The 26,930-nt window shown below is 40.5% G+C and overlaps 1 protein-coding gene across 2 annotated transcripts; it reads right to left on the bottom strand.

Moving 5' to 3' along the window:
• Positions 1 to 671: 671 nt before the first annotated feature.
• On the bottom strand, positions 672 to 26,930 carry LOC120531094 (angiotensin II receptor-associated protein). Of its 2 annotated transcripts, none has more exons than XM_039756157.1 (5): positions 26,735 to 26,887; positions 26,579 to 26,613; positions 5,441 to 5,552; positions 4,982 to 5,177; positions 672 to 1,849 (listed from the first exon to the last, which is right to left on the bottom strand). In XM_039756157.1, exons 1-5 carry the CDS (start codon positions 26,759 to 26,761, stop codon positions 1,749 to 1,751), a joined length of 471 nt encoding a protein of 156 aa, XP_039612091.1. In that variant the 5' UTR covers positions 26,762 to 26,887; the 3' UTR covers positions 672 to 1,748. The 2 variants fall into 2 exon arrangements, with proteins under 2 accessions (XP_039612091.1, XP_039612092.1); XM_039756158.1 differs by lacking the exon at positions 672 to 1,849 and adding an exon at positions 3,231 to 3,649 and having other exon boundaries at positions 26,735 to 26,930.

The following is a 26,930-nucleotide window of genomic DNA, read 5'->3' as shown; positions in this document are numbered from 1 at the left end:
AATAACAATTCTGATCTTAAAGAACTATGCAATACACATCCTTGGACAGTCTAGGTTTAATACATCTAGGCCTTATAAGTATTTAAGGGATTTTTTTTTTTTTATATACAAAATACTTACTTGACCACACTTCTTGAAAGTTTATTGGTGTTCTTTTTCAAAATGAGGTATTCTGAGAGTAGCTCAGACAAAAGGCTCATTTTAATGCCAGCTAAAACAGAAAGTGTGAACAACTACATTTTCTAACCCTCCAAAAACCATCCACACTCAGCTGACAAACTGTCTTGCTACTTTTTAATTACCATAAATGCTGTCTTGCACAGCTTGGAAAACAAATGCCATCTTCATATTTAAAAATTATGCCAAGATACTTTTATTCAGATTTATGAATAGTGCATATCAGTGCTAATATTATAAGTATGGGAGTCTGGAATACTTTCCTAAGGCTAGAAAGCATTAAGTGTTCAACGCTACAAGTAGAGTTGCAATCAGGGAATTAACATGAAGCTGTATACAGTGGACATGACAAACTATGAAACAGAAGCCAGCACACAAATACAGTATATGACAAAATGAAAGGGTTCTTCAACTGAACATTTCCTCTGCATGTTTCTAACCCAATTTTTGTGAAGCAATTTAAATAATAAAAAAAAAAACTCAAAGTAAAATAATATGAACCAAAATTTTAACTTTTATTATGAAACTTCATGTTTTTCATGATTCCAGTTACAACATATTAGACAGTCAATTTTAGTTGAAAAGGCAGTAGAATGTATGGGCAGCGGTAAACTTCTTCTAATTTAATAATAATGTACAGATATGTTAATACAATTAAAATCATTGGCTGGGAAACTAAGATCACAGTAGTACAAAAATGCTGACAAACACTATGTTGAACTTCTGAGGAACCAAACTTCTTTAAGACAGTGACTGTATCATTAAACCATAACTGGCACAGTTCAGAAACACTGGTATCATCCTGAGGACAAAACTGATGCTCACTCCAATGTAATTAAACAATCAATTTAAATATAAATAATATAATGTCTATTAGTTCAGTGCAAACAAGGAGAGCAATGATTACAGTCCTCATGAAAACACCAAGTGGTTATAACGAAGTAAAACATTTCAGACATGGTCTCAAAACAATTTAGAAGTGGTCTCATCACTAACATCACTGAATAAAATATAAAGCATCACAAACATCCATATCCACTCAATCCCAAGGAAAACATCTTCATGACTGCATTGTAACATGCCATCTTTCTTTACTTTTGAAGAAATGCTACTGTGCAAGCTTCAGTTAAGTTTCAGAAGCCCCAGCCGTAAGAATAATTACCTCAAAGATCTGTTTCACAAGGCTTAACAGTTGTGCATTAAACACTCTTAGGTGAATGAACTATAATCTACTAGATGGCTTGGCTGCTTTTCAAGAATCAGGGATCCTCCCCATTGGTCCGAAAGTAACAGTTATGATAAACTGGAACATGCTTCCCACTAAGTTTCAAATAGGCCACCCATTGTAAGCTGACCAATATTTCCCAAAGTCTCCATTTGTAAGATTAAAAAATAAAAAACTGGCTGCAATGGATACATGTTCCTTCCAAAAAGAATGGCCAACTAGCTGTACGCAAGCGCCAGTGAACACTATCAGAAATGTATCCAATAAATCAATGCTGATGTATATGCAGTACACCATCTCATTTCCACCTCTTCTACTGTGATCCTTTCATGTCTCCCCTTTCCCCCTAATAAGCTCTGGGTCCTGTGCTGTCTGTTGGAGGCAGTGAGGAGTCCTGTCTATCAATAGACTCATAAGAGTCCCGATCCCGGTTCACAGTGGGAAGACCTGCAATTAAAAAGAGGGAGAAAATTAAAACTTTAACATGAACTGCTAAGATAGAGAGAGCAAACAATGGTGCAGGGTAGCCAGTCGGAGGATAACCTCATAGATTGTGTCATCCTGGTATGTCACACAGACAAGACTTCTGCTTTAAAACCATTACTAGTGATAAATAAGGCAAATCTATTTCATAGCAGCCTTAAACAACCAAATACACATGTAAGGTACGTTGTGCCCAATAAGAGTGAATGTAAAAATCAAAATTTGATTAAAAATATGGAATTGAACATTCTCTCTTCAAATTGCCCCATTTCAATTTTAATAATTTTAATCAAAAGCAAAATTACAGGACACGTAGTTTCTTAAGTATTTCCTGAGAAGTCACATATTCAAGAGACATTAAAGTACTGGAGTCTCTTTGGTATTCTCTTCCAGACTGAAGACAAGATCTATCTATTCAAATATGTCCAGAGAACATTTTATATTTTACATAGTAGACACAGTTTTTTTGTTGTTAGCATTCCAAGTATGTATAAAATTTCCATGCAGAAATTGGAAAAATATGTTAAAGGGATTCATAGAAGTTATTTAAAATTTAATATAGTTTTGTTATTTGGAAGGAACAGAAAGCAGCATCTACTGTGGTAAAAGGCTTAACATCAGGATATTTACATTTCAAAATGAGCTTAATCCACAGATTATTGGTGCCTCTCACAAACAGCTATATAGGGATAGCTTTTTTAGAATTTATTTTTTAAACCAAAACATCCCATTACATAGTAAACCTTGGTTATTTCAAAACAGGATTGCGGTGTGCCATGGTCAACCTAAGCAAGAGTCCAGGTGGAATGGGGTGCCAATAAATCACAGGGTCCACTCATGCATGTACACCCCACTGGTTCATTTTAGAATCCCAAGTAAACCAAACCTACATGTTTCTTGGGGATGTGGGAGTAAACCTGACAGGGACATGGTGAGAATTTTCAAACTTCAAAAACAAGTAGCACAGCTGCAACATTCAAGCTCCAGATACTCATCTATGAGTCAACAATGCTAACCAGTGCATCACTGTACTTCCTGAACTACATTTTCCACTTACACTATATGCATTATAACTACTATTAATTAAATTACTAATGATAAATCATGTAAGATAATGAGACCAAAGAAATGCAGGAAATGAAGGAAGATGTTACTTTTGGACTGGACATAAACAAAAATGAACACTGAAATGAAACCGGTGTAAACTTTATGATTAAACTTATGTAAACCACTTCAGCAACAAACGATCCAAAAAAAGGGAAAACATTTAATAAATGGATTTATTTCACAAACTTTTAAATAAATATATACATACATTTAATGAATAAACATAAATATACAAAGAAGTGTCCCCTGAGAGCTAAATAACATGAAAAAGGACAATCAGATGACAAAAAGAAGAAGCTGCCTGACTAGAAGAATGCTTTGCTAGATGGAATCCTCTGTAAATTTTCTGTATTATGAAGGGAAAAAAAACAAAAAACAAAATACACAACAGCACAAATGTGACATTGATGAACTTACACAGAAAGGGAAGGGTGGGGTACTTGGGGTCAGTAAAGGAAAAACAGGAGAGGAGAAAGGGCAGATCTGCACAAGCCAGTATCTTGAGACAGGCAGGAGGTATCACATCCAGCAGAGGAAGGGAAGCACAGCATCTAAAGGAGGAAGATGTGGTGCAGGGAAGGAGTCAGTAATGGCGGGTGAAGGGAACGCTTTCCGCACTGTCTGTTGTGTAGCGGCTGTCTATGGAAGTCTCCAAGTCTGAAGATCAAAAGGTGAACAGAAGAACGCAAAAAACAGGAGGAAAAAAAAAGAAAGAAAAAAATTGGTGAGCAAGTTGATCACAAGGACAGTAGGCAAAGAGGTCAAGAGTAGATTACTTGCCCCAAGGGCTGTGACAAATTACCAGTATTAAACACCTGATCTCCACATCCACAGCCTGTGCAAAAAATGCGCTTTTGACTCATTAACTTTTTTCTTTGCCAAATGCTATACTATAGTATCAGTGATCAGACAAGAGTGGTGGAGACAAGCTGCACCCCTATCTATTTTCCATACCGCTAGAAAAATGTTCCTCTACTTAAGGTCAAGGGTTCTACTTTGATACCAATAATTAGCCAAAGTTGAGAAATGGACACAAAGGAGAGGAGTTCTGGAAAATTAGGACAGCGAATTAACATATTTTTTAAATTCTTTACTTACAACTTTGTTTTAATACCTGTTTTGCAATGTAGTGGTTAAAGTATATGTTATGTAACAACACTGCCAACACAAAGTTTGTCAGTGAGAAAAAAAAACAAAAATGGGAAAACAATGGGAAAATGCATCATGGTAGGAAAATAAGATGGCTGGATGACTGTACACAGATAAACATATTCTGTATGGATCCACAACAGTGTTGACAAAGATTCAGTGTTCAGGAGTTTTTAAAAAGCTCAACATTGTATTTTCACATAAAACTATTCAGTGGTCACAGTGATGTTAGAAGGATTTTTAATATACCTCTTTAAAACAGAGACGATGATTTCTGTTACTAATCTGCCATATAATAATGAAAAAAATAATATATATATATTTATATTTCATATATATATATATCAATCAGATGTTAGCTTACCAAAAGGTTCATTTTTGGCCTGGTATGAGTGACTTTTTATTTGACAGTGTGTCCTATAGCAGCTAAAGCTGTCTACTTAACATCTGCCATACAATAGTGAAAAAAAAAAAAAAATATATATATATATATATATATATATATATATATATATATATATATCAGACATTAGCTTACCAAAAGGTTCATTTTTTGCCTTTGTCACAGAACATTGTCATTCCTAATCTACAGCCAAAAAGCATAACATTGGACATCCAACAGATTCTTAAGAAAAAAAGAGGTTCTTCTCCAAGCATACTCCTCTCCAGAATAACATACATGCTATACACTTACAGCTTCATATGCATCAATTTAAAAGATATATTTAAAGTTAGATGAATGGAGGGCTACAGCAGACAACTAGATAGGCTGTGCTGTAACCTTGCTCACTGGATGAAAATCGACCTATGTCAAAGTAACAAGTGGAAAATGATACGCACCAAAGTTGATATTGTATTCTCCTCCCCGCTCCCGATACATCTGGTAGATGAAGAAGCAAGAGGCAGGTTTGAGCAGGAGGCTCAAGATGGCCATGCCTGCTGAGAAGCGGAATGTGTCACTAGGTGGATGTATACCAAAATACAAGCTGATGTTGATTATATCTGTGATGATGGTAAGCAACATCCCAATGAGGAGCTAAAGAGAGAACAGAAGAAAGAGACAATAATTTGAAAAACTGACACATTACTCAGCTAAGGAATCAAAGGAATCTAAAGTCTCCCTTGTAAAGGGAAAAATTCAAGTGATCTATAATTAAGAAAGTTAGCCACGAAGAGTGTCTCTGCTTTAAAAACTGGAAATGAAAATGTGAATAAGACTTAGTATGACAGAAGAAGAATCATCTTTTCAAGCCAGGTTACATCTTAAAATACATCTTAAGATAACTGGCCTGAACTTACCATAATGATGGCATCAACAGAATCTCTCTGTGCAATAGCCCATACCCCAATTGCCAAAACTGTGAAATTGCTCCAAAGAAAGGAATCAGGTAACCAGGGAATGATGCAGCTCCTATAGACCAAGGGAAAGAGCAAGTTTAAAGCTCTAATTGACTCCTAGGGTGCAAGGAGTGTTAAAAATGTTAAAATTAGAAAATGAAAATTATGCCTTAAAACATATTTGATAAAGACAATCTACAAAAATATTTATTATACTAGATATTACCCATTTTTGTGCTGCACCCACTAACAGGTGTGGACAGTGGCCCTATGCAGGACAATGTAAAGCTTGAAAGAAATGTCAGCAAGTAGGGGATATTAGAAAAGAAATTCTAGAGTTTGCAGAAAATATGCCAGAAAACCTAAATGTATTGGAAAGCAATTTTCCAGGAAAGGGTAGTCATGCTTTGGACTGTCTAGAATGCTATGTAAAAAATGTTAAATTTTTAAAGCTAGAGATAACCAAGGACAATGAGCAGGAAGAGTAGGAAGAAATTGTATGAGCCTCTTTCAAACTAGGGGCAGTTTGAACTATCCTTTAAAGAAAACAGTTTAAAGAGGGAAAAGAAAGAATGCTGGAAGTTATCCCAAAAAAGTACTGATTTTTTTAAAGAAACAATTGAATAGAAATGGAAATAGAAATATAGAAATGATGGATGAGAAAACACCAAAGTAGAAATACTAGAAATGTATGTCAGAGAAAGACAGCAATCTTTTACAAACAAAATGAAAACTGCAACTGTAAAAGTTCATTGTACACAAATGTCAGCAGATGTTCTGGAGTTGGCTTCATAATAAAGAATGATAGTACACAATGAAGGAAATGTAAAGAATTCTTTAAAGAAAAACTTGAAACATCAGAAATAACAAAGCAACTGCAGAAAACTATATTTATAAACATGTAACCTGTACACAAGATCTTTTTAAGAAATTAAATGTAATATTATCAGAGAAGACAGAAAACAATGAAAACAAGATATTTTAATTATGTCACTGAAAAATCCAAAATACATTTAATTCTGTTTACTACCCATATTACAATGCAGTACATTACATTTCAAACAGTGTTTTTTTCAGATTGCTAACTGGTGATAGCAACAATAAAATAAACTAATATAGTAGAAGGAAGAAAATAACCCAGCCACAGGGGATGCACAAACCAGTGTGTTTCTTTGTGTCGGTCCCAAGCCCAGATAAATGGGGAGGGTTATTTCAGGAAGGGCATCTGGTGTAAAATTTTGCCAAATCAATATGCGGACAACAATACAAATTTCCATACTGGATCAGTCGAGCCCCTGGTTAACAACAACCGCCACCAAAACCAGTACTGTTAGCCAACAGGATGCTGGCGGAAATTGGGCTACTGTTGGCCAAAGAAGAAGAAGAGGGGGGAGACATGTCCGGAGGCAGGAGGAGAGGAGGAAAGTAAAGTGAGTGGAGCTGAGGGTAGGAACTTTGAATGTTGGCAGTATGACTGGTAAAGGGAGAGAGTTAGCAGATATTATGGAGAGAAAGAAGGTTGATATATTGTGCGTGCAAGAGACTAAATGGGAGGGAGTAAGGCCAGGTGGATCGGAGGTGGATTCAAATTGTTCTATCATGGTGTGGATGGGAGGAGAAATGGAGTAGGAGTTATTCTGAAAGAACAGTATGTCAAGAGTGTTTTGGAGGTGAAAAGTCTGTCAGACAGAGTAATGATTATGAAGCTGGAAATTGGAGATGTGATGATGAATGTTGTTAGTGCATATGCACTATGCTAGTTGGGTGTGCAATGGGTGAGAAAGAAGATTTTTGGAGTGAGTTGGATGAAGTGATGAACAGTGTACCCAAGGGACAGAAAGTAGTGATTGGAGCAGATTTTAATGGGCATGTTGGTGAAGGGAACAGTGGAGACGAGGAGGTGATGGGTAGGTATGGTGTCAAGGAGAGGAAGGAAGAAGGTCAGAGGATAGTATATTTTGCCAAAAGGATGGACATGGCTGTGGTGAATATGTATTTTAAGAATAGGGAGGAACATAGGGTTACGTAAAAGAGTGGAGGAAGATGCACACAAGTAGATTACATCTTATGCAGAAGAGTTGATCTGAAGGAGATTGAATACTGCAAAATGGTGGGAGCGGAAAGTGTAGTTAAGCAGCATATGATGGTGGTCTGTAGGATGACGTTGGGAGATCAAGAAGAGGAAGAGAATGAGGGCAGAGCCAAGGATCAAATGGTGGAATGTCAATGTCAATTTATTTATATAGCACATTTAAAACAACACAGTAATGCTGCGGCCAAAGTGCTTTACAATAATAGAATAAAAGAAAAATAAAAAAACCAAAAACAATAAACAATAAAACATAAATAGTAATAAAATATATAAACATAAAATAAGATAGATAATAAATAGAAATAATGTTATATGATCACAAAGAGGAAAACCATCAGTATTACTGAAGGTCACTGAATGCAAGTGAAAAGAAGTGAGTTTTTAATCTTGTCTTGAACAGTTCAATTGTAGATGACACGTTTATATGATGAGGTAAAGAGTTCCACAGGCGAGGGGCAGTAGCTGCAAAGGCCCTGTCCCCCTTGGTTTTACATTTGGTATGAGGGACAACAAGAGACAACTGACCAGAAGATCTAAGCACTCTGGATGGCTGGTGTAAAGCACACAATTCAGATAAATAGGCAGGAGTGAGCCCATGTAAAGATTTAAAAACAAGCAACAAGATCTTAAAATCAATTTGAAAAGTGACAGGCAGCCAGTGTAAAGAAGCTAAAATAGGTGAAACAGAGTCATACTTCCTTGCGCCAACCAGAAAGCGAGCGGCAGCATTTTGGACCAGCTGTAACCTGTGTATCAGAGATTTGTTAATCCCAGAATACAGCGAATTGCAATAATCGAGGCGAGAAAAACTAAAAGCATGAGTAGCTTTCTCGAGATCTTTAGAAGATAAAAAAGGCTTTATCTTACCTAATAGACGAAGTTGTAAAAAGCAACTCTTGACCACAGAATTTACTTGTTTCTCAAAAGAGAGGTTACTGTCAAAGATAACACCAAGATTGCGCACTTGAGGTTTGGAAAAGGCAGAGAAAGAGCCGAGAAGTCCAAGATCAATTTGGGCTTTAGCTGATGGACCCACTATAAGCACCTCCGATTTATTTTGATTCAAATCAAGAAAATTGTTAGCCATCCAGCATCTTAGTTCAGACAGACAGTTGTGGAGTTCATTTGTTGCAGAGTTGCAGATGGGAAAATAAACCTGAGTATCATCAGCATAACAGTGAAAAGAAATGTTAAATTTCCTAAAAATCGCTCCAATAGGGTGAAGGTATATAGAGAATAAAATAGGACCCAAAGTGGATCCCTGAGGAACACCATGTTTAAGAGGAACAGTAGATGAAAAAGAGGAATTTAAAGTCACTGAAAAGTGTCTACCAGTTAAATATGACCTGAACCAGTTTAGAGCAGCCCCTTTAATCCCAACAAGATGTTTGAGCTGCATCAGCAATATTTCATGGTCAATGGTGTCAAAGGCAGCGGACAGGTCAAGGAGGAGAAGGACTGCCGCATCACCTGAGTCAGTAATAAGAGAGATGTCGTTGAACACTTTCAGGAGTGCCGTTTCAACACCATGATAACGCCTAAAACCAGATTGGTAGATCTCAAATAAATTATTGGAGTTAAAGTGATCAACTAATTGATTATAAATAATTTTTTCTAGAATTTTAGCCAGAAATGGGAGCTGGGAAATTGGACGAAAGTTGGTTAAAACTCCAGGATCTAATCCTGCCTTTTTTAGATGGGGACGGACTGCAGCATGTTTAAAAAATGAGGGCACAACCCCCGAACTAATAGAATCATTTATAATGGCTAGTAAAGATGGGCCCAACAAATCAAAGGCTTCCACTAAGAGACGTGGTGGTACAATATGGAGGGGGCTGGAAGCTGGTTTACAGGTGTCAATAGTTCTTTTTAGCATTGAAAGTGAGACTTGATCAAAGGAATCTAGAACAACGTCATGTGTGATGGATGGCCGGCCATTTATCCCGGCCAATACCCCCAAGCCGCCAGGTGGAGCCCTCCTTGCAGCGTGGAGGTCCCCAGAAGACCAGCAGGACGTCATGGACATTGGAGTTTTTATGCAAAGCCCTGCTGGATGCCGTGGGGGCCACAGGAGGGAGCTGCAGGGAGGACCGAGGGCTTCTTCGTGCCCTGTGACCCGGAGGTTCGTCACAGGAAGAGCGATGGACTTCCGGGTTGAAGAAAAGGGCTTTTACCTGACCCGGAAGTGATTGAGGATCACATGGACTGGGGATTGAGAACACTTCCGGGTCAGGGAGTATAAAAGGACTTTGGGAACTCACAGACAATAAGCTGAGCTGGGTGGAAGGGTGGCAACGCGTCTGGGAGCTGGAGGATTGTGTATTATTGTGGTTTATTGTGAGTTTAATGAGAATTGTGGTGGAGAGTGTGCTTTGTGCACTGTGGCAAGAAAATAAAGTCAACATTTGGACTTTTACCTGGTGTCTGGAATCGTGGATAGGGGTTCAAGGGAGCGAGAGCACCCCTATCGTTCACAGTGGCGTAGCCGGCAGGATACTCTAGCGTCATTTGCAGAGGCCCTGAATAAAATATTTCTGTGGATAACGAACCCCGAGAAGACTACGGAATCAGGAATCACCACAGCATCGCCAAAACCCGAAAAAACCAAGTCCAAAATGGGAAAGAAGAAGGGCAAGCAAAGCGACAACGCCAGCGGGAGTGCCATAGGTGCAATGGCCGACGCTCGGGAGGAGTTAAGGAGAGGCCTTACAAGTCCGGAGAAACCTCCAGGAAGCAACGATCCCTCTAAGGTACGTGCAGGGAACGACATCAAAAATCCTTTTATTGTTTCTCACCTTGTCCCGTGCATGTACCTTGGAGATGACCACCTGGAGGCTCCAAGGGGAAAAGGAGACTGCCCCGAAGACGATGGCCTTCTCTTGTCGAAGCCAGAGCGCCTAGAAATCGACTTCCGCATGATGGCAGCCGACGAGGGACACGGTAGCAAACCCAGTGCATTCTGGGAAGGAGGAACTCCACGTCCTGCTGTTTGCACCTTCGAGCCCGAAGGAATGGACTTGGTCTTTCCGAAGGGGAAGGGGGAGGCGCAGCGAGGCATCGCTCAACCCACAAGAAGGTAAGGAGGGTCGGGAAGTAGCTGATCGGGATGTCGAAAAAATATTAAAGACAGACCGCAGTTCGCCGAAGAAGGCAACTCGACCCTCTGAGAACTCCAAGTCCCAGAAGCCTCCGCGAGACCCGTCAGAGCACATGCCTGAAGCGGGCGTGCTCATTGGCTCCCGGTCGGCAGGTAACGCGAACAAGGAAGTGAGTGTTCTGCCGGTCGAAATAAATAATTATATTAACTTGCGGGGGCTCGAAAAACTAATCGAGCCCGTAGCGAGTGTCTTACAGGTCCTGATGACCATTGAAAAGATCGTCGGGGATTTGGGAGCGGCAGCCAGAGAGCCGTTGGAGAAGGTGAGGGCCTACGTGCGGCGATTTGGTGGGGAGCCTCCCGTAATGAATGATGCGGCGATACAGGTAAGCGAGACCCGTATCGTACATAATAGAGGGACGCGGTGTGATCCGGGCCCGCGTTTAATAAGTAGCGGGTGCCAATACACGGCGTACCCTACAAGAGAGGTCGGTACGTTAACCGAAAGTGGTCGGCGGAAGGGCTAATCGATCCGGGGCAGCTAGACAGTGCTGACTCCCGGAGCGAGAGGCGCCCTAAGACGCCGCCACCGTAATTTGTAAATCAAGAGGGGTGCAGACAGTAAAGGGGCTCTCTTCATTTAGTAGCGAGACTCAGACTGTGGACAAGCCCCAGATCAAGCAGGAGATCCCGAAAATAAACCGGGGGTCTCCTGACAAGAAAGGGAAAGAAGCAAAAAGAGAAAAAGCACCAGTAGAGGCGGCAGGGGTTTCTCTCCCAGTAAAAGGGGCGGACCTAACATTTCCTTATTGTTTTCAGTCCCGTAGGGGAAGAATACCAGGAGGACAGAGGGCAGTGTTATGGGTGCCGAAGGTTGGGCCATATTTGGCGGAACTTTCCTTGGAGAGAGGGGGGACAAGATGTCAATTTGGAATAATATTCCCCCTAGATTCTCCAGGGACCAAGATGTTTGTTTTAATCAAGGCTCAACCAGGACGTCCTCTTTGAGGAAGACTTCCCTCTCGGGGCAGGCCGCTCCGAATAATAATTCGTCGCTGGGGAATACTGTGATGGATGGCCGGCCATTTATCCCGGCCAATACCCCCAAGCCGCCAGGTGGAGCCCTCCTTGCAGCGTGGAGGTCCCCAGAAGACCAGCAGGGCATCATGGACAATGGAGTTTTTATGCAAAGCCCTGCTGGATGCCGTGGGGGCCACAGGAGGGAGCTGCAGGGAGGACCGAGGGCTTCTTCGTGCCCTGTGACCTGGAGGTTTGTCACAGGAAGAGCGACGGACTTCCGGGTTGAAGAAAAGAGCTTTTACCTGACCCGAAGTGATTGAGGATCACATGGACTGGGGATTGAGAACACTTCCGGGTCAGGGAGTATAAAAGGACTTTGGGAACTCACAGACAATGAGCTGAGCTTGGTGGAAGGGTGGCAACGCGTCTGGGAGCTGGAGGATTGTGTATTATTGTGGTTTATTGTAAGTTTAATGAGAATTGTGGTGGAGAGTGTGCTTTGTGCACTGTGGCAAGAAAATAAAGTCAACATATGGACTTTTACCTGGTGTCTGGAGTCGTGGACAGGGGTTCAAGGGAGCGAGAGCGCCCCTATCGTTCACACATGATTAACAGTAGAAAGTTCATAACCAGTTTGAACAATGCCACGGCCACGACAATTTTGCTGACAAAGAATGATAGAAACTGCTCACATGAATGAACAGTACTATTTAATCCCATCATAGAATGAGGGTGAATGGCCGCATTAATTGAATTAAATAAACCCCTAGGATTGTTTGAATGTCGGGATACTAAATCGGCAATGAAGTCATGTTTCGATTTCTTAACTTCAGTCTGGAAATTGAAAAGAGAAGACCTGAATATATGTTTAGAGATAGTCAGTCCATCTTTTTTCTAACGCCGTTCAGCAGTTCGACAGGCGCGGCACAGTGATCACGTAGTTTCATTTAGCCAGGGAGCAGGTCTTACCTTATTACTGCGTATCTTGGGCAGAGCAATTATGTCTAAAACCGTTTTACAAGAGAAATTAAATTTTACGACAGAATCATCGATATTATTATTTTGGTCATGCACATAAAGATTTGAGAAAAAGGTTTTAAAATCAGATATAATGGAAGAATTTAAAAAGCGTGAGCAGATGGTGGATGGCTATTAGTCGGGAGATCAGCAGTAATATGCAGATCCATCATTACAGAAAAGTAATCAGTGAAAGAAACATCACATAAATCAATACTATTCACTGAAATATCACGAGTAAGAACGAGATCAAGGGTGTGACCGAGAGAGTGAGTTGACGTATTAATATGCTGTATAAAATCAAATTAGTCCAATAGTGATAAAAAAGTCTTTGACCAAAGGTTCTGATTGACAACAAACGTGAATGTTGAAATCACCAACAATAAATATTTTGTCATGGGAGACGGTGATATCAGCCAGGAGATCAGAGAATTCAGAAATGAAAGTATCATTAATTACAGGAGGTCTATAAACCACGGCAGACAACAAAGGAGGGGAGCTGCACACTTCGAATAGTTGAAGTTCAAAGCTGCTAAATGGACCCCTTGTAATGCTCCGACAAAGGAACATACTTTTAAAAACAGTGGCAATGACCTAACCCGACGAGTCAAACGAGGAGAGTTTAAAAACGAATAACCTGATGGAACCAATTTAGTAAAACATGAAGAGTCACCATTTAAAATCCAAGTCTCAGTGATGAAGAAGAAATCCAGATTATTTGATGTAATAAAGTCTTGCAGAATAAAAGTTTTATTAGACACTGATCTCATGTTCAGGAGAGCAGCCTTGATAGAAGTAGAAGAGCTCGTTGCAGGATGAGCATGGGTGAGTGTGCAAAGATTAGCAGCGATTACTGCCCGATTGCACACTGAGGAAGAGTGATGCCGTCTTGAAATGGACAAATTAAATCCGGTGTCCAGCACCCATGAATCAGTGATGGATTCCTGAGCAGGAGAAGATGGGTCACAGACAACTCGCAGGCATCGGGAAACAAAGCTCTGGGACTTGAGACGTCGTGTTTTTTAAATTTTATTACAATCTATACAAAACAATCAAGTTTTTACAAAAAGAAGAATTGAGTTAAGAACAGATCAATCCCCACCCCTGAGAGAGAGAGCAAGCCAAATGGTGTAAAATTTAAGGCTTGTAAACATACCTAAATTAATAAAATCTCTGTGCTTTATAAACTTATTTTAAAATATTACTGATTAGATCCTGCCATGTTTTGAAAAAAGTCTGTACGGATCCTCTAACTGAGTATTTGATTTTTTCCAATTTCAAATAATATAACACATTGGTTTCCCACGGACTTAAAAGAGGAGAGTTTGGGTTCTTCCAGTTTATCAGAATGAGTCTGCGTGCCAAGAGTGTAGTGAATGCAATCACAATTTGTTTGTCCTTCTCCACTTTAAGCCCCTCTGGAAGAACCCCAAACACAGCTGTTAATGGGTTAGGAGGGATTGTGAGTCCAAGGCTGTCTGAAAGGTAATTAAAAATTTTTGTCCAGAATAATGTTAATTTGGTGCAGGCCCAGAACATGTGACCTAGTGAGGCTGGGACTTGGTTGCAACGTTCCCAGGTTGGATCATGCCCTGGAAACATTTTGGAGAGTTTTAGTCGAGACAGATGTGATCGATATATAATTTTGAGTTGTATAATTGTATGCTTTGCGCATATGGAGCTCGAGTGAATTCTCTGCATTGCTACTTTCCACTCCTTTTCTGATATATTAATTGAGAGACCTTTTTCCCAGTGTCCTCTTGGAGACGTCGTTGTTTAACAGCAATTCCGGCTCTTTTCCTACGACGGCGGCGAGTGCGTCTCCGAGGAGCATTCAACTGACTGATACAGGTGAACACCGGCATCCAGGTGAAGAAGTCAGGAGATGAATAAAACAAAGGTGGAAGTTCATAAAAAATCCAATCAGAAGATGAAAATTGAGAGGAAAGTAGGCCAGAAAATATGTTAAGTAAAGACTCCCGATCATAGGACAGAGATCGTTGGAAAGAAAAAAAACATAAAAAAAAGATAAAACATAGACTAGAGAGACGAGCAGACGGCCAGCCACACCAGTCGGCGCCATCTTGAAGTGATGAACGGTGTACCCAAGGGACAGAAAGTAGTGATTGGAGCAGATTTCAATGGGCATGTGAGTGAGTGAGTGAGTGAGGGCTTTGCCTTTTACTAGTATAGATATCGGCACCAGTACCAGTGAAAGCTGAAAAAGGAAGACTGCAAGGTTGAGTTTAGGGAGGAGGTGAAACAGGCACTGGGTGGCAGTGAAGAGTTAACAGATAACTGGGAAACTGCAGTAGATGTAGTAAGAGTGAAAGCAAGAAGGGTGCTTGGCGTGACATCTGTAAAGAGGGAGGAGGAAAAGGAAACCTGGTGGTGGAATGTGGAAATACAGGAGAGTATACAGAGGAAGATAATGGCAAAGAAGAAGTGGGATAGTCAGAGAGATGCAGAAAGTAGACAAGAGTACAAGGAGATAAGGCGCAAGGTGAAGAGAGAGGTGGTGAAGGCTAAAGAAAAGGCGTATGATGAGTTGTATGAGAGGATGGACACTAAGGAATGAGAAAAGGACCTGTACCGATTGGCTAGACAGAGGGACCGAGCTGGGAAAGATGTGCAGCAGGTTAGGGTGATAAAGGATAAAGATGGATACATACTCACAAGCAAGGAGGGTGTGTTGATCAGATGGAAAGAGTACTTTGAGAGGCTGATGAATGAAGAGAACAAGAGAGAGAAGAGGTTGGATGATGTGGAGATAGTGAATCAGGAAGTGCAATGGATTAGCAAGGAGGAAGTAATGACAGCTATGAAGAGGATGAAAAATGGAAAGGTCGTTGGTCCAGATGACATACCCATGGAAGCATGGAGGTGTTTAGGAGAGATGGCAGTGGCATTTTTAACCAGATTGTTTAATGGAATCTTGGAAAGTGAGAGGATGCCTGAGGAGTGGAAAAGAAGTGTACTGGTGCCGATATCTATACTAATAAAAGGCAAAGCCCTCACTCACTCATCACTAATTCTCCAACTTCCCATGTAGGTAGAAAGCTGAAATTTGGCAGGCTTATTCCTTACAGCTTACTTACAAAAGTTAAGCAGGTTTTTATTTCGAAATTCTACACGTAACGGTCATAACGGTCGACAATGTCCGCCATGTTGAACTTTCTTATTTATGGCCCCATCTTCACGAAATTTGGTAGGCGGCTTCCCTGCGCTAACCGAAACTGATATACGTACTTATTTCCAGGGCTGTGGAGTTGGAGTCAGAGTCGGAGTCGAGGAGTCGGAGACAATTTTGGGTACCTGGAGTCGGAGTCGGCAAAAAGTTAACCGACTCCGACTCCTACTAAATTTAAATGGGAATTAAAAAAGTAAGTTGAAATGTCCCAATTCACAAACAGTCATAATGAACTACTTCTCTGCTGTAAGAATAAAGCCCAATGCATGCAGTGCTTAATGTTACCACAAAACGAACATGTCAAGTAACCATGAAGCATGCTTTTCATTGACTGTATGCGTCACTATTATGGGATGTAATGCACAGGTAAGGTGCGGCACCGCTTTCCATTGTGTCGTGTTCCACTGTTACAGGGAACTGTGAACCTAGCCTAAAGCCCACTGATTTTAGATTGCATTTAAAGGGAACCCGAGGTCAGAGGAATATGGAGGCTGCCATATTTATTTCCTTTCCTTTAACTATAACTGTATTCCAAGTTTAATATAGGTTTTCCAGATATTGTTTTTAGTTCATATAGTTAAGCTTTTTTTTTTTTGTTTTAAAAGTTAAAACTACCAAAGAATGTGGTTTGTATTTTTGAACCAATACATTTCCTGTTCCTGATTTTATGCCTGCTATTACTATCCAGACACTTGTTTAAAAAAAAATAAAATAAACAAAACCTTGTTTTCATTGTGTTTGTCTTTAATCTGGCATTATAGTAGAGTGTTGGCTTCCTAGCCAGTAGTTCTGTGGTGAAATGACATGTATGTTGCCTTCCTTTCCTTCAATGGATGTAGAAAATACATTAGCATAGTATATACATACAGAGGAGTCGGAGTCGGGGAGTCGGAGTCGGAAGATTTAGAAACTGAGGAGTCGGAGTCGGAGCATTTATCTACCGACTCCACAGCCCTGCTTATTTCGATGCCGCCATATTGAACTTTCCAACGTTACTAATTTTCCAACTTCCCGTGTAGGTAGAAGGCTGACCCCATCTTCACGAAATTTGGTAGGTGGCTTCCCTGCTCTAACCAAAACCGATGTACCTACTTATTTCGGTGGTATGACGCCACTGTCTGCCGCCATATTGAACTTTCCAACGTCACTAATTCTCCAACTTCCCGTGTAGGTAGAAGGCTGAAATTTAGCAGGCTCATTCCTTACAGCTTACTTACAATAGTTAAGCAGGTTTCATTTTGAAATTCTACACATAACAGTCATAACGGTCAACAACGTCCGCCATGTTGAATTTTCTTATTTATGGCCCCATCTTCATGAAATTTGGTAGGTAGCTTCCCTGCGCTAACCAAAACCGATGTACGTACTTATTTCAGTGGTATGATGCCACTGTCGGCCGCCATATTGAAGTTTCCAATGTCACTAATTCTCCAACTTCCCGTGTAGGTAGAAGGCTGAAATTTGGTACTTATTTCGGTGGTATAATGCCACTGTCGGCCGCCAAATTGAACTTTTCTACGGTCTTTGTTACTTATGGGCCCATCTTCAAGAAATTTGGTACGCGGGTTCCCAACGCTAACTGAATCCTACTTACGTACATATACGTCCATAGCCTGCAGCTCGGTCACTGTGTGAGACGGTGTTGGGTCCCCCATCCCAACGCCTCCCACGTTGTTGGCTGCCTGCCTATATAAGGCTGTCCGTCGCTCCAGTCTCTACATTCCCTTCCTTGCTTCGCCACGGTATTCACGTCTCCTGCTGATAACTACAGCCTTTTTATTTAATCCACGGCTTCTCCGCTGTTTTATTGTTCATTTATTACGATTATAGTTATTGTGTAGGTATTTTAGACTTACTTTACATTGTTCAGGTACCCATTTCCATTCCAACCGTACCCCTATTACCATGTCTATTGAGGTGATCACCATCAATCAAAGAACTGTCACTTACCGAGTGGTTTCCATGCCCGGAGATGGCACCTACCTTTTCCTTTCTCGTTGTTATATATTGCACGGCCATTTCAGGCTCACTCTTGATATCCGGAGGAACACTGTGTCTTATGTATTGAATGACTGGGACAGGTTCAAGGTGTGGACTGATGACGGTACAGGAGATAATTATACTACACAGGAGCACTAGAAGAGTGAAATGCTTAAGCCCTTCACTTATGGCTCTGCATGCGAGTTGATGGCTGCCGCTGAATTGTTCGGTTGTCGCTTTCAAGTGTACCGAAATGGCCAAATATTTTACACCTTTCGACAACCGCCAATGCCTCTTAAACATCTTAGATTGACAGGTGACGATTTCAGTAGTGGACACTTTGATGTTTATGAATGTTTAAACTCTCAAAAGCTGGATGTGAAGTTATCGATGAAACTGGTTGTGTGCTTACAACACTTGACAGATGCCGAATATCACTTCAACACAAGTCCTACAAATACTGTTGTAATTGAAACAAACCATGAAACTCAAACCGATTATGACAGCAGCAATCCAAGCTGTGAGATTTGAAACAAGATTACTGTTCACATGGCCAACTGTACGTTGCATGCTCAAGAGTAAGCTCAGCGCACAGCTTGGTCATATTACAACCGGAGGGCCGAACTCACAATGTGGTATACAAAGAGATCCTTAACAAATAATTATTGGTATATTTTCCCTCAGTTTAAAAAGGTTTAATTTTCTTCTTAATAAAAATTTTAAGGCAGTACTTCGATGCTGCGAAGCGCGGGTATTTTGCTAGTTTAAGAATAAGGGGGATGTGCAGGACTGTAGTACCTACAGGGGAATACAACTGATGAGCCACAGCATGAAGTCATGGGAAAGAGTAGTGGAAGCTATGTTAAAAAGTGAGTTGATGATTAGTGAGCTGCAGTATGGTTTCATGCCAAGAAAGAGCACCACAGATGAAATGTTTACTCTGAGGATATTGACGGAGAAGTTTAGAGGAGCCAGAAGGAGTTGCATTGTGCCTTTGTGGACCTCGAGAAAGCATATGTCAGGGTGCCTCGAGAGGAGCTGTGGTATTGTATGAGGAAGTCAGGAGTGACAAAGAAGTATGTAAGAGTTGTACAGGATATGTACAAGGGAAGTGTGACAGTGGTGAGGTCTGTGGTAAGAGTGACGGATGCATTCAAGGTGGAGGTGGGATTACATCAGGGATCAGCTCTGAGCCCTTTCTTATTTGCAATGGTGATGGACAGGTTGACAGATGAGATTAGACAGGAGTCCCCGTGGACTATGAGTTGGCGAAGGTGGATGAGTTTAAATACTTGGGATCAACAGTACAGAGTAATGGGGATTGTGGAAGAGAGGTGAAAAAGAGAGTGCAGGCAGGGAGAATGGGTCTAGAAGAGTGTCAGGAGTAATTTGTGACAGACGGGTATCAGCAAGAGTGAAAGGGAAGGTCTACAGGATGGTAGTGAGGCCAGCTATGTTACATGGGTTGGCAACGGTGACACTGACCAGAAAGCAGGAGACAGAGCTGGAGGTAGCAGAGTTAAAGATACTAAGATTTGCATTGGGTGTGATGAGGATGAATACATTGTAGAATTAGAAATGAGTACATTAGAGGTTCAGCTCAAGTTGGATGGTTGGGAGACAAAGTCAGAGAGGCAAGATTGCACTGGTTTGGACATGTGCAGAGGAGAGATGCTGAGTATATTGGGAGAAGGATGCTAAGGATAGAGCTGCCAGGGAAGAGAAAAAGAGGAAGGCCTAAGAGAAGGTTTATGGATGTGGTGAGAGAGGACATGCAGGTGATGGGTGTAACAGAACAAGATGCAGAGGACAGAAAGATATGGAAGAAGATGATCCGCTGTGGCAACCCCTAACGGGAGCAGCCGAAAGAAGAACAAGTAAAATGAAGAAAATGCTTAATATGGCAATACTAAATGATCTTATGATCAAAACAATATGAGGCGAGGTATGAGGAATAGCAAACACTAAAGGAGCCATCGAAAAGTCTTAAGCAATAAATAAAATACAAGTCTTCTTTGTAAGAAAATGAAAAACAATCAATAAAAACATCTAGAAATAGCTTGGAAAGTTTAAAATTACAGACAATGAGAACAACAAGAACAGATACACAAATAAAATGAAGAAACCATAGAATTAAAATTCTGAGTACAAGAAAGGGAAGAAGGTGAAAAGTATTTAAGTGTCTTTTAGGAAAATTTATCTCAAAGAAATAAAGATTAACTTAATAAATTAAAAGATCTTAGACAAAAATAAGGTTAATAGGGCAATACTATGTACAGTTATGCAATCAAAGAAATAAGGAAGGAACAAAGAGAAGAATTATCTCAGACATGGTGAAAATATTTAGAAAAGGAAAACTGCTTAGGTTATGAGAAGACCTGACTATGGAAAAAATTGAAAACTACCCCAAAAAAAAACCAAAAGACTCAATATCTCCTTGGGTGTTAGGAAGTAATGGACAAAAGAGAAGTGGGACAATTACTTTATATTAAAGTCTTAAGACAATGTAATCAATATAATATTTCAGACAAAAAGCCTACGTCTTTTAAAGTCACTCTACACTATGCAGAATCCAATTACATTTTAAAACAGTGTTGTATAAATACAAGAACAACATAAAAAAACATGAAATAATTGCACATAACTAAACAAAACTATTAAAAAAACAGCTGTGGAGATGTGCACAGATAAACCCACATTTATGTAAAAAGTGGTTAAAAGTCCTATAAAATGGGGCTGTACAATGGCACAAAGCATTTGTCAACAAATAGAAGAAAATATTTAAGGTATAATGATTAAAAAAGGATTAGTGATGTATGGAATTTTGAAGGAAAAACACTACAAATAACCAGTGGGAAATTGGTAACAATAATCTATGTCAAGGGCGGCACGGTGGCGCAGTGGTAGCGCTGCTGCTTTGCAGTTAGGAGACCCGGGTTCGCTTCCCGGGTCCTCCCTGTGTAGAGTTTGCATGTTCTCCCCGTGTCTGTGTGGGTTTCCTTCAGGTGCTCCGGTTTCCTACTACAGTCCAAAGACATGCAGGTTAGGTGCATTGGCGATTCTAAATTGGCCCTAGTGTGTGCTGTGTGTGTCCTGCGGTGGGTTGGCACCCTGCCTGGGATTGGTTCCTGCCTTGTGCCCTGTGTTGGCTAGGATTGGCTCCAGCAGACCCCCATGACCCTATGTTCGGATTCAGCGGGTTGGAAAATGGATGGATGGAATCTATGTCAAAAGGTGTTCTAGGAATAAGATGATGCTATCTCTCTATTATAAAAAAAATCCTGGTGAGAAACACTAGGGGCGTGAAACGTGATCTTCAAATTAAGATCACGGAAGACACTTAAAAGACTGGCCACGGAGCATCTGGCGGGGACCTTGAACATGAGACATAGTGCCAAGAGATTGACCCAGGACCGCCTTGCGATGACGTAGAACATGAGATTCTTGCAAGACATGCCCTACTTACAATCAATATCAAATAAGACCACGGGCAGCAAAACAATCAGTCGTGTAAACCAAGGCTTTGTGCACACACAGATCCAGGTCTCAGCGCATATAAAGCGTATAAGGACAATACGTTATAAATGAAACGTTGCCGACTAAGCAAAGAAGAAAGCAGTGTAGAGAAAAGAGAAAAAAGAAAAAGAATAATCAAGTTGCAAATTCAGAAAATAAGGAAAGTAATTATCAGCCCGGAATAACTGGAATTGAAACAAAGCATGTCCAATCGGGCTCAGAATTAAAAGACAGAGCAAAGACAAAGTAGAACTTTATAAAGACGTTCACAAATGTTGGCGCTATACACATGCGGAGCAGTTTAGAGATTATGAAAGCAGTGGAATTTGAAAGGCTCAAAAAAAAAACATAAAATAAAAAATTGGCATGATACACATGTGGAGAAAGTTAAAGAATATGAAAGCAGAAAAATTAGAAAGTATAAAAAAAAGAAAGGAAAGATTGCAGTAGTGCAAACAAAAATTATTACTCGAAAAAGGGAAAGTAATCACCACGGTCCGGGTGTCATTGAAAAAAAAGCAGGATAAAGTGAGGTCAGAAATAAAAGACAGAGTAGAAAACAAAGTAAAACGTCATAAAGAGGTTCAAAAACAAGGGAGCCAAACACATGCAGAGCAGGTTAGAGATTATGAAAGCAGTGGAATTGGAAAGACTCAAAAAAAAAACGTAGGCGTGAAACACACGCAGCGAAAGATACAAAATATGAAAGCAGAAAAAACGACAGTGTCAAAACAAAGAAAGTAAACATCACATTAGCGCAAAAAAAGAGAAATTATTACTCTGAGAAATAACGAAAAGGCGAATAGAGATTGAATATGTGGACATAGGTGATATGTCAGAAGTATGCAAATATTGTAAGGCTTTGAAGTTAAAGTCAGAGAATTTCAAAAACTGAGTTTACCTCACATGCATTTATTAGTTACTTTGCAAAATAAATTATTAACTGCTGATGATGTAGATCGCTTTGTTTGTGCTGAAATTCCAAACAGAGAAATCTATCCTGAATTATGGTACAAAGTCATTAAACACATGTCTCACTGACCTCATTTAAAATATTCAGCATATAGGGCAGGGGATTTTTTTTTCTCACAATGTCACAATCGAAGTGCGTTTGTCTGATCTGTCAATTTATCATTGCTATTTCAAAGAAGGAAAATGTGAAAAGGCACTTTCGAACTGTTCATAAAAACTACAAAACTGACTTCCTTCTGAAAAGCGATCTGAGAAAGAGAAAGGAGAGGGAACTAAAATCGCGGTTAATCGGACAGGCGTCATTTTTCACTCGGCTGAATTCGAAAGCAAAGGCAGACACAACAAAGCATCGTTTCGGGTGATATTTGGGGAACATCCAAAACGTCACATCAGAGCTGGAGACGCAATTTTCAATCTGCTCTGTAGCATATTCGTGTGCGCAGCTTGACAGCATTCGCTACACAGAGCAGATTGAAAATTGCCTGTCAGACTTTGACAGATGGTTTCAAGACTCAGCTTTACTTGAGCCAATCGCTGCATTTAAGTGCTATCCATTTAGGGAAGATGTTGAGGGCGATTCACCCGCATCAAAAATTGCAACACTGTTTCACCTAAAACTCCTCTACAGTGGAGGATGAGATTTTGACACTACAGGATGACATTCAGCTGAAGTCTGGGTCTTTTGGACAGTTTTGCAACTCACAGGGGAAATGTACCCAAACATGAGGAAATGTGCTACCTCCTTCACTGCATTATTCAGCTCTACTTATTTATGCGAGTCACCCTTTTCCCACAGGAAGATTATTAAATCTAAATACTGTAGTGACCATAAATGTATTGAATTGTTATTGTTCCATAAAGGTTACTCAGATATGCAAGGTAGGACAACATATATTTTATGTATACTGTAAAGTACACTCAGTATATATATATATATATATATATATATATATATATATATATATATATATATATATATATATATAAACTGCTCAAAAAATTAAAGGAACACTTTGAAAACACATCAGATCTCAATGGGAAAAAGAAATCCTCCTTGATATCTATACTGATATAGACTGGGTAATATGTTAGGAACGAAAGGATGCCACATCGTTTGATGGAAATGAAAATGATCAACCTACAGAGCCCTGAATTCAAAGACGCCCCAAAAATCAGAGTGAAAAAAGTATGTGTCAGGCTAGTCCATTTTGCCAAAATTTAATTGCAGCAACTCAAAATTGTACGCAGCACTTTGTATGGCCCCTGTGTTCTTGTATACATGCCTGACAACATCAGTGCATGCTTCTAATGAGATGACAGATGGTGTTGTGGGGGATCTCCTCCCAGATCTGGACCAGGGCATCACTGAGCTCCTGGACAGTCTGAGGTGCAACCTGGTGGCATTGGATGGACCAAAACATAATGTCCCAGAGGTGTTCTATTGGATTTAGGTCAGGAAAGTGTGGTGGCCAGTCAATGGTATCAATTCCTTCATCCTCCAGGAACTGCCTGCATACTCTCACCACATGAGGCCAGGAATTGTCGTGCACCAGGAGCCACTGCACCAGCATAGGGTCTGACAATGGGTCCAAAGATTTCATCCTGATACCTAATGGCAGCCAAGGTGCCTTTGTCAAGCCTGTAGAGGTCTGTGTGACCCTCCATGGATATGCCTCCCCAGAAAATCATTAACCCACCACCAAACTGCTCATGCTGAATGATGTCACAGGCAGCATAATGTTCTCCATGGCTTCTCCAGACCCTTTCACTTCTGTCACGTGCTCAGGGTGAACCTGCTCTCATCTGTAAAAAGCACAGGGCACCAGTGGTGCTTCTGCCAATTCTGGTATTCTATGGCGAATGCCAATCGAGCTGCATGCTGCTGGGCAGTGAGCTCAGGGCCCATTAGAGGACATGGGGCCCTTGGGTCACCCTCATGAAGTCTTTCTGGTTGTTTGGGCAGAGACATTCACACCATTGGCCTGCAGGAGGTCATTTTATAGGGCTCTGGCAGTGCTCATCCTGTTCCTCCTTGCCCAAAAGGAGCAGATACTGGTTCTGCTGATGGGTTATGGACCTTCTATGGCCCTCTCCAGCTCTCCTAGAGTAACTGCTTGTCTCCTAGAATCTCCTCCATGCCCTTGAGACTGTGCAGGGAGACACAGCAAACCTTCTGGCAATGACACGTATTGATGTGCCATCTTGGAGAAGTTGGACTACCTGTGCAACCTCTGTAGGGTCCAGGTATCGCCTCATGCTACCAGTAGTGACACTGACTGTAGCCAAATGCAAAACTAGTGAAGAAACAGTCAGAAAAGATGAGGAGGGAAAAATGTCAGTGGCCTCCACCTGTTAAACCATTCCTGTTTTGGGGGTCATCTCATTGTTGCCCCTCTAGTGCATCTGTTGTTAATTTCATTAACACCACAGCAGCTGAAACTGATTAACAACCCCTCTGCTACTTAACTGACCAGATTAATATCCCATAAGTTTTATTGACTTTATGCTATACTCTGATTAAAAGTGTTCCTTTAATTCTTTTGAGCAGTATATATATATATATATATATATATATATATAAAATCATTTCGACCTGGTCATTTTAAAAGTAGCTTGCAAGCCAAAAATGTGTGGGCACCCCTGATATAGGGACTCCAAAAATTCCAAATATTGTTTTTACAGAAGTTCTGAAATAAAAGTGAAACCAATAAAATAGCAATAATTCAAAGAAAAAAAAAATCTTACAAGTGTGTATCTGGAAAACCAAACGAAAGCGAAGCCCCCTAGTCTAATAAAAATATTAAATTCTGTCCTTAAAACTGTGTTGAGGATGGTCCAAGTCAAAACAAAAAAATAAAACTTTTTAAATAAAAATAAAATGGCCTTTTACTGAAACAGGCCAAAGCGAATAATAAATTGTTTTTTTTTGTTTCCCCATGTATTCTGGAAAATCCTAAAACATCATTTTTTAACCCACTTAATCCCACTATGATTGTGGGATGTGCTGCAGCCTATCCAAGCTAGCACTGGGAACAGTGCTATGGAAAAAACTATGATATATCTACAATAAACTAATAAAGTAGAAAAAAATGTTTTTCAAAAGAACGATTTTAAAATTAAGCAAAATATAAAACAAAAAAGGTCATTCTGCCTTTTGTAACCCCACTTTAGGTCTACATACACAGGATAACAGACTTTTATAGTCCTCTACCCAGAATGTTGAAGGTTACACTAAACCATATTTATAAATTCTGAACAGTTAATCAAATAACAAGATGAGGTGAAAGAGCGCAAAATATTAATTGAATCACCTGATAGTACAGAATACTTCCAGATTTACTTTTAGCTTTTTAATGCAGTAGTTTAAAGATCAAATCAGGTAAACAACTGCCATAATGATAAGCACTCCTTAAACTGACCTGCTTAGTTCTAGTGGGTAGAGCATACATTTTAAACCACAAACCGAATAAGCACATACAGCATTCTAGACAGGTACTTTCTTGGCATAGGTTTGCCTGCACTGACCATCCATCCGTTTTCAAAGCAGATCCCCGTAACACTGGATGGAAGTAGGCACCACGGTACACATGCACACACCGACACTGATCCAGTCACTCGTTTATTAATATTTTGCCGATTTAGGGCGTTCTTATAAACCTAACCACGTCAGGATATGATTGGGATGGGGAAGAAAAACTTGAGTACTCAACAACATCACAACAAAACACACCACACTAACACTGAACAAACTTCATTTAAACTGAAGTAGGTGCTGTGAAGCAGCTGTAACAATTATCGCACCATGGCATTAAATAATCACAGTCCCAAATGTAAGGTATAGAAACATTTGCCAGCTTAAGACAGTATTCTGCAGTTCAAGCAGCAGTCCCCATATCCACCTAGTACCTCTTGCCAGTAATGTTTGTGCAAATGGTAGAAAAGATGAACAGAAACTTCTCTTTAACAGACATCTGAGAACTGCTCCACCAGAGAAATTGCACCTCCATGTGACTGGTGGTCACAGGGAAGGTGACGGGTAGATGGTTCGTGTGAAGGCTGTCAAAACAGTCACGCCCTCGTTATTTTACAGCTAAGAAGATGATAATGAACACTGAACATAAGTTAATCGGTCGAAACTGGGGGGTTCACTTTAACCGCTCGAATTAATTCAACACCTGCCCTCCCACATGCATGCGTATCGGCTCAGCAACTCACCAGACTGTGAGCAACCAGTGCACCAACACGATGGCCTGTAAAAGAAAGAGCAAGATCAGAACAATCTAGCGCTGACCTGTTGAGCTCGAACTGAGCGTCAATGCCCCATTCCGCCCTCCAGTACCTCCTCAACTATTCAACATCGCTATTTCCTACCTTAAGATTGATGGCCGGAATCTCCATGATAACCCACCTAGACAGCTCTCACAACACGTACATCTCAAAACAGGGCCCACACAGGAACTCTCTCTCTCTCTCTCTCTCGTGATTTTGGAAACCCTCCTTCAACAGTAGGCTGGCATGTGAGATCGATATGACCCTCCCAGTCACAAGTGTGTATTAGTATTTCTCT

This window comes from Polypterus senegalus, chromosome 6, assembly GCF_016835505.1.
Source record: "Polypterus senegalus isolate Bchr_013 chromosome 6, ASM1683550v1, whole genome shotgun sequence".
NCBI classification, from domain to species: Eukaryota; Metazoa; Chordata; class Cladistia; order Polypteriformes; family Polypteridae; genus Polypterus; species Polypterus senegalus.
Note: the sequence above shows the minus strand (reverse complement) of the source record. Positions and strands in the feature narration are given on the sequence as shown.

Bases quoted from the DNA above. Each gene is read 5' to 3' on its own strand.
- LOC120531094 (XM_039756157.1), bottom strand. From the start codon at position 26,761: ATGGAGATTCCGGCCATCAATCTTAAG. The intron at 26,614-26,734 runs GTAGGAAATAGC...TTTCTTTTACAG, and splicing joins TTCCGGCCATCAATCTTAAG to GCCATCGTGTTGGTGCACTG. The intron at 5,178-5,440 runs GTAAGTTCAGGC...TTCTCTCTTTAG, and splicing joins CTGTTGATGCCATCATTATG to CTCCTCATTGGGATGTTGCT.